The sequence below is a fragment of the Cannabis sativa genome, chromosome 3 (assembly GCF_029168945.1).
Source record: "Cannabis sativa cultivar Pink pepper isolate KNU-18-1 chromosome 3, ASM2916894v1, whole genome shotgun sequence".
Classification (NCBI taxonomy): Eukaryota; Viridiplantae; Streptophyta; class Magnoliopsida; order Rosales; family Cannabaceae; genus Cannabis; species Cannabis sativa.
In genome coordinates, this window is record NC_083603.1 from 57,326,089 (window position 1) to 57,334,107 (window position 8,019).

The 8,019-nt window shown below is 38.9% G+C and overlaps 2 protein-coding genes across 2 annotated transcripts; both read left to right on the forward strand.

Moving 5' to 3' along the window:
• Window positions 1-1,358: 1,358 nt before the first annotated feature.
• On the forward strand, window positions 1,359-2,221 carry LOC133036188 (uncharacterized). The gene is made up of 2 exons (XM_061112698.1): window positions 1,359-1,871; window positions 1,967-2,221. Exons 1-2 carry the CDS (start codon window positions 1,359-1,361, stop codon window positions 2,219-2,221), a joined length of 768 nt encoding a protein of 255 aa, XP_060968681.1.
• A 3,770-nt stretch (window positions 2,222-5,991) lies between these two features.
• Window positions 5,992-7,545, forward strand: LOC133036189 (uncharacterized). The gene has a single exon (XM_061112699.1). The coding sequence runs from the start codon at window positions 5,992-5,994 to the stop codon at window positions 7,543-7,545; it is 1,554 nt and encodes a 517-aa protein (XP_060968682.1).
• The last annotated feature ends 474 nt before the right edge of the window (window positions 7,546-8,019 follow it).

The following is an 8,019-nucleotide window of genomic DNA, read 5'->3' on the forward strand; positions in this document are numbered from 1 at the left end:
ATCATGTGGATGTTGAGAAAATTTATATAAAATAACATATGTCTGAGAGAAAAACCTTGCCAAAAAAAGAAAAGAAAGAGAAAATAGTGGGAGAAGATATATATAATCAATACACGAAACTCCAACTGGATAATTGAATGTGAAGGGCTACACCTACAACTATGAACTGTGTCCCATACAAAATCAGAGAAAAACAAACAAAATCACCACAAAATTGGGAGAAATATCACTTTTTTGCTTTTTGAGAAATATTTTGGTAAGAGTAGCCAGCCTACCTTTATTTTCTTAATTTTCACTATTTTTTGAGCAATATTTATTACACCCTTATCATTAAACAGATTCGAAATGTGAATGCATGAGATAGTAAAAGAGATTTGGCTTCTTATTATGAAGTTGTCATATTCATGTATTGCATGTACCAATCTTATGAATGCAGATAGTTAGCAATTTTTTTAAATGGGGAGATAATGTTATTCAGTTCTACTATCACACGTTGCACCGGCTAATAAGTTCTTTATGTATATACTATATTTTTATATTTTTATAAAACACCGCTTGAAAGAGGGGTTTATTATAATACAATTTTGATTTGTATGGACTCGTTTGGAACGTCGTATTGTATTGTATTATATTGTTATGTAATATTTTTATATAAAACTATATGTAGTATTAATTTTTATGGACACCTAAATATATAATATTTTAATATAAATTAAAATTTAACATAGTATTATATAAAAATATGATATATAATTCAATTTAATATAATATAATACAATACGACTTAATACGACGTTCTAAGCAAATCATATTAGTACATAAGAGAGTTTTGTATTTATTTTATCTGCTTTATAGATATTTAACATCATTTAAAAAGTTTTCAAAAAATCACTATATACATCTATTTTGTAATTTTTCTCTACTTTTACAATTTTATTTTATTTTATATTATTACAATTTCTTTATTTTATTTTTATTTTAAAATTTTTCTTTTTTATTCATTTTTACGGCAAGATTTTTTTTCTCTTCTATAAGCTTTCATCAAAGATCAACCACTTGAGGCTAGCTCAAGTGGCCATAGGTGGGTGTGTGTGTTGGAGGTCCTGCGTTCGAGTCCCAAATAAAACATAATTGTAATGTATAAACGCTTAAATATATATATATTTATATAAAAAGACCATCAAAGATCATTAATATAATCGGAGACAATCATTGTCGATCTCTACATATTTTCCTTTTTCTTCTCTAAGTTTCTATCTCTATCTCCATTTAAATCTATATCTTTACCCAAATTAAAAATAAATTATGCACCAATTGTTCCTGGCCTTGAAAATTTCACAGTCAACAGCTTGTTCCAAATGCACAGTCGCAACTGGGATGTTAAAGTGGTTAGATATTTATTCTCTCTTGTTGATGCTGCAACAATTCTGGGGATTCCAATAAACCAATCGGCTGAGGGAGACTATTGGTACTGGTTTGGTGAAAAAGACGGGTCTTACTCTGTCCGTAGTGCTTATAAAATGATCCAAGACAACAAGTTTCCTCCTTCGAACTCAGATGACAATGTTTTTTGGAAGAAGATGTGGTCTTTCAAGGTGCCTCCCAAGGTGAAGGATTTGTTATGGAGGGCGGCCTCTAATTGTCTAGCAACAAAGGTAAATCTCTGCATTAAAAAGGTGTTGACTGATAATGTTTGCCCCATGTGTGGAATCTATGTCGAAACAGAATTCCATCTCCTTGTGACTTGCCAATTTGCAGGGTCGTGTTGGGAAGAAGCTGCTGTTGCAGAAGCTAGCCGCAACAACACTTCTCTGCTGCAATGGCTGACTTTTAAAGCTAAGCCGAATTGTCATGCTGTGTTGGGCCTTATGGTCGGCTAGAAACAATCTAATTTGGAAGGACCGTGTTCGAAGTGTAAGTGATGTAGTTGCTTTTGCGTTCTTAAGTCTTGATCAATATGTTAAAGCTCAAGGTAAAGGAAACATTCCTTTACTGTCACCCCTCAAAGATGGTGATGGTTCGGAGCTTTGGAAAAAAACCGAGAACAGGCATCAAGCTTAACGTAGATGCGGCTATATTTGATCGTGAGTCTAAACACGGGTTTGGTTGTGTGGTGAGGAACTCTGGTGGAGAGCTGGTCTCGGCTTTTGCTGGTGTGAAATTTGGTAAAGTCTCCCCTGAGCTGGCTGAAATCATTGGTATAAGAGAGGTTCTTAGCTAGCTTAAGAACCACGGCTACACTTGTGCTGAAGTTGAGACGAATAGCTTGGTCTGCGTTGAAGCTATTTGTCATACTGTAAGCTATAATTCTGGTTTCGGTCTGGTTGTGGAGGATTGTAAAACTTTGCTTAAAAGTTTGTTAAATGTTTCTTTATTTTTTGTCAAGCGTTCTGCGAACCGTGCCGCGCACTTTGTTGCCCGACACTCTGTTACTCTCGCTGAATGTATGTTCCCTATTAATAGTGTTCCCCTTGAGCTGTTATCCATTCTTGTGAGCGATAGCTCCTCTTAATAAAGAACAATTTTCTTCAAAAAAAAAATAAAAATAAATTATGCAACTCTAAATTCTCATCTAAACCCACTTCGCAATATTCTCAAAATCGAAACCCGATTTGTAGAAATCACTACTTACAATTGAAGCCCAAATCATACTATATAAATAAAATATAGTTTAAGCATTTAACTATTATGTTTTGAAAAGTTTTTCTCTCGTTTTGAGAGAGTTGGATAGTCCAACTTGACAGCTTTTGTCTTGGCTTAAGTTTTAAGCTTTTGAAGTTTCCTTTCTGTCTTTAAAAGTTTTATTCAAAGATTCCTTTTTTCTTAAAAGTTTGTTGGTGGCCCTTCACAAGATTATTTTTTCTCAAAAGTTCTTTGGTGTCGTCTTTGCATGGTGATCATGGATTCGGAACTTAATAACCCTGTGGAAAACGTGGGAATTGTGGAAAATGAAGTTAATGGAGGAGTCATGGGGAATCAGCAAGTCGAAGATATGATGGAGGTTAGTAGTGATATTAATGGCATCTCTGAGGGGGGGCATTAATGTGCCAACCAACATTCCAGATGAATCAAATTTGGCAAATGAGGTCAGAACAGTGGAAAGGGAGACAGGTAATGAAGACAAGGAACATTTCGCACAAAGAGGGGATGAGTCGAAGGATAAGGAAAATGATGTGGATGAATTGGAAGCTATTCGCCAGGATTTTTTTCACTCCATGACGTTAGAACTGGAGCCAAATTTTGAGCTGAGTGAAGAGGTAACTAGAACTGGTATTGTAGCATGCTTCTTCGATGGAGTTGGAGTTTCTAGGAACAGGCTGAAAGAGATCTTGAATCACATATGGAAGCCTGAACTTCAAGGTTTATGGAAGTTCAAGACTCTCAGACAGGGGTTATGGGATATTTTCTTTGACTTGGAGGAGGATTGCGTGGAGATATTACACAATAGACCCTGGATCATTAACGGTAAACTCTTGATTGTTAAAGAGTGGCCGGAAGATGGTGCTTGGTTTAATGTTGACATGAGTAAAGCTTTGTTTTGGGTGCAAGCCATTTGTCTGCCGACTCCCTATTTGAACTGGGCTAATATTCGAACAGTGGGTTCAAAAGCTGGTTCCTTTATGGGTAGTGACACAGGTGATCAGAAGTTAATCACAAGGAGGGGATTCTTCAAATTTCAGGTAGAGATAGATGTCCATAATCAACTGTCATATGGCTTTTATCTGGATATTATGCGAGGAAGGAAGGAATGGATTCAATTCAAATACTACAAGTTACCAAGATTCTACTACAACTGTGGTAGAATCGGTCACGAGGCAAAAAATTGTGCAGGAGACACCGTCTATGTTTACCCCCCGAAGGCAAGGCAGTGCGAGCTTTTGGGCCATGGATTAAAGTAGAATCTGCAGTTATAAGTTGTTTTAATACGAGAAATCAATTGAACTGGTTCAGGAATATGGCGAATTCGATAGGCACAACTAACCAGAGGAGGGAGGAGAATACGGTGGAACATGACGGAAAAGGTAAACGACCTATGCCTCCAAAACAACAGAGGGTGGAGCTCCGGTAGGGCAAGCCTATGAGGAAAGTAATCAGAGTTCAGGGAGGAAGTTCAGATGCCAATTCGAGGAAGAATTTGAAAATAGTCAACAAAGTGCCTAGACTGGTGGATAATGAGAGGATTTCTTCAGAACCTATGGTCATCCAACCTGTAGCTCCAAATAAGGATAGGCGTGCTCGTTCCATATCCCCAAGCTTTTGGAGAAGACCTTCTCAGGGTAAGTCTTCGACTATGACAGTAGAGGAAATAATTAAAACCTTTTCCTCAAGACCACTTCGTAATGAAAGGGATAGGGGGTTATTGCTACAATTATGTCCAATAATGGGACTACTTATGCCCAAACGACAGAAGGCCCACATGAAAAGGTTTGCAAGTCAAGACAGCCCCATTGTCATCCTGAACTCACACATTTTCCCTGGCCCGATTATGCAGAGGAGATTGGTTTGGCTGAGGAACTAATGGGCCCAGCCCAAGTAGATAAATTTGAGCCTATTCCCACTTTATTTCATGACCCTCTTGATGTCACTAATGAAGTTCACCCCTGCCCTCAACCAAGAAAATGAAAAACAAGTTTGACTCTTGTCCCTTATGTTCCTAAGACTGCCTTTAACTCGAGGGAGTTTTCACAAGAACTTCCTAAGATGGATCCCTTTTCCCCAAATGCTTCAACTTCGACATTCAAAATGGGCTCTGGAGCAGGCTCTTCTTCGTCTATCAGGAAGGATAAACGTAGGAGGAAGGAACCTAAGTCAGCCAATGCTATCAGGAAGAAGAAGATGACTTCGGCGTGGAAGGACTTAAATGAAGCTGCGAGGAAACTGGAAGGTGAGATGAATTTAGTGGAAGTGCGAGTTGAAAGTGTTTCAAATTTTCATGTGGGTGAGGAGGCGGCCCTTATCAGGCCCCCCCCCCCCCCAACCCCCCACCCTCCCCCCCCCCCTCGTCCCAATGAAAATCCTTTCATGGAACTGTCGAGGCCTCGCAAGGGACTGGGCAGACCAAGCCTTAATGGCTTGGGATAGAAAATACAAGCCTGATTGTATTTTTCTGATGGAGACTACACTGGGAAAGGATAGAATGAAGGGGATTGCTAGACAATTGGGTTATCATGGAGTGGAATGTGTTTCTGCTATTAATTTGGCGGGGGGTTTTTGTTTATTGTGGAAGTGGGATGTTAGAATCAATGTTATTAGAGCTTGCAACAGCTTCTTTGAAGCTCTAGTTTGGGATGACAAAGAAAATAGATGGTGGAATGTCTTTGCGGTTTATGGGCCTCCCTATGAGAATGCTAAGAGGCAGTTTTGGGACATGTTGTCTTCGAAAGTGGATAATTGTGTTGAGCCCTGGGTGGTTATAGGAGACTTGAATTGTATTGGAAATGCGGAAGAGAAACAAGGGGGCCGTAAGGTTATTCAAAGTGATCTTAGGTGGCTGAATGACTTTTTGGATTATTCTGGTGGAGTGGATTTGCGGTCTACGGGGTGTAAATTCACATGGCATAACAAGAGGTTTAAGGGGGGATTGGTTCGTGAACGGCTGGACAGAGCCTTAGCCTCTACTAATTGGGTTAACAATTATCCTAATGCAGGAGTTCTTAATTTTCCCATATCAGTGTTGGATCATGCTGCCATCTTGTTGGATTCGTATATGTTTAAAAGCAAGGGTTTTATTCCCTTTCGCTTCTATGAAGCTTGGTCTAGGGACAATACTGGCAAAGAAGTTATCGAGCAAGCTTGGTGTTCTTCGGGGATGGAGGCTCCGAGACAATTTCTCAGGAATTTAGATAATACCTGTAGAGGCCTTCAGACTTGGAAGAAGAAAAGCTGAAAATCTGATCAATTCCCTAGAACAACGACTTAAATGGATACAATGCCAAGACTTTAATACTGATCTTGGTGAAGAGGAGGCAGAAACTCATGTTAAACTAGTTGATGCTTGGCAGAAAAAAAGAAGATATTTGGAGACAAAAGTCAAGGGAAGTTTGGCTTAAGTTAGGGGACAGAAATTCGAAGTTCTTTCATGCTGCAGCAACAGTTAGAAGGAGAAGAAATCAGATTTGGGCGATCCAAGACAAGCAGGGGAAATTGTGGGACAATAAAAGGAAAATTGGTATTATTGCTACTGAGTATTTTATTGATCTATACTCGGCTCCAAGAAGTGTACCTTTCAGCAATAATGACAGATTAATTGAAGGAAAGGTTAACATGGATTTTAATGCTTCTCTGGTGAGTATACCATCTGCTGAAGAAATCAAAGAGGTAGTTTTCAGTCTTCATCCGCTGAAAGCTCCGGGCCCCGATGGTTTTTCGGGATGTTTCTATAGGAAGTATTGGGATCTAGTGGGGCAGAGCTTAATTGAAGTTGTCAAAGATTTTTTTGCCACGGGAACCATGGATGCCAGATTCAATCATACCTTTATTTGTTTGATTACGAAGATAGATTGTCCTGTCAAGATGGAGCAATTTTGGCCAATCAGTCTTTGTAGTTTCCATTACAAGGTGATTGCGAAAATTTTGGCAAATCGTCTTCGTCCTATTATGGATGATTTGATTTCACCTTTCCAATCCGCCTTTCTTCCTGGGCGATGGATAGCTGAATCTTCTATTTTGACTCAAGAATTGGTACACAAAATTAAAAAGAAGAAAGGGAAAGGAGGCCTTATGGCAATTAAACTTGATATGCACAAAGCCTATGACAAAAGGAGAAAGAAGGATGATTACAAGAAGCTTAAAGAAAGTATGAAGAAGAGACTCAAGGGGTGTAAGATGAAGCTCTTATCGTACGCACGGAGATTGATCCTTATCAAATCGGTGGCTGCCTCAATGCCTGTTTACAACATGTCTACCAACAAAGTCCCTATCTCAATTTGTCGTGATTTGGATGCTTTAGTGAGAAGATACTGGTGGCTTGGTCACATGGAGAAGAATCGTTTCTTGGCTTTGAAGTCTTGGGATAAAATCTGCCAACCAAAAAGTTCTGGTGGGCTTGGCTTAAGAAGATTTGAAGACATGAATAAAGCTCTTCTTACAAAGTTGGTTTGGTGCTTGGGTCAAAATGAGCAAAAGCCGTGGGTTCAGTGTGTTCTAAGAAAGTATTGTCATCACCAGAATTTTTGGTCGGTCTCTCCAAAGAGTAGTGACTCTTTTTTTTGGAAAAGTCTGCTGGGAATTCGACAAGGAGTGCTTCAGAGTTCGATGGCTATAGCAGCTTCTGGTTCAACCATAGATATGTGGACTCAGCCTTGGATTCCATGGATGAATTACTGTGATTCAACGAAAGCATCCGATTCTCTTGTGTCGAGTCCTTCAGGGTATAGCAGGAATTTTTCGGCTGCTAATATTGTTTTAATGACAGATGCCTCTTGGAAGGAAGGTGTAGCAGGTCTTGCTGTGGTGATGGTTAATCTCTCTACTGGTGTGTGGGCTTACAAATTAGCGAAGTCTTCTGCCTACTCAGCTTTGGAAGCAGAGACAAAAGCTATTTAGCTTTCTCTAGATTGGGTGTGCAAAGAGGGTTGGCATAGCTGTTATGTGGTGTCGGATTCAAAGCAAAATCTGCTAGAGTTTCTAGCGATAACGCTATTGTAGTCCAAGGGGAGGGAGCTCCCCATGTGGTTCCCATCCGTTTTGTTGTTTAATGAACTAGTTGTTCTTTCAAAAAAAAAAAAATTGAAGCCCAAATCACAACTTTGCTAATATTGAGTCTCTATCATTGCAACTCATTCCATGACTTCTTCTTTCCCTTTTTAAGGAAAATCTTTTTTTTTTTTCCTTTTTTTTTTTCCAATTTTCTTGCCAAAATCAAACCAATTTTCTTCTCTCATTCTCACCATTTCTTCTATCATTCATCTTTGCAACCTTAAATTGCAACCTGAATCACAAATCAAGTCGCAACTCTATAATCGTAATTCAAGATGCAGCCTAAAAGATATAGATAATGCTTACACCAAACTGTAACCG

Coding starts and splice junctions, on each gene's coding strand:
- LOC133036188 (XM_061112698.1), top strand. CDS start 1,359: ATGCACAGTCGCAACTGGGATGTTAAAGTGGTTAGATATTTATTCTCT. Junction 1,872..1,966: donor ATGCTGTGTTGGGCCTTATG/GTCGGCTAGAAA, acceptor AATATGTTAAAG/CTCAAGGTAAAGGAAACATT.
- LOC133036189 (XM_061112699.1), top strand. CDS start 5,992: ATGCTTGGCAGAAAAAAAGAAGATATTTGGAGACAAAAGTCAAGGGAA.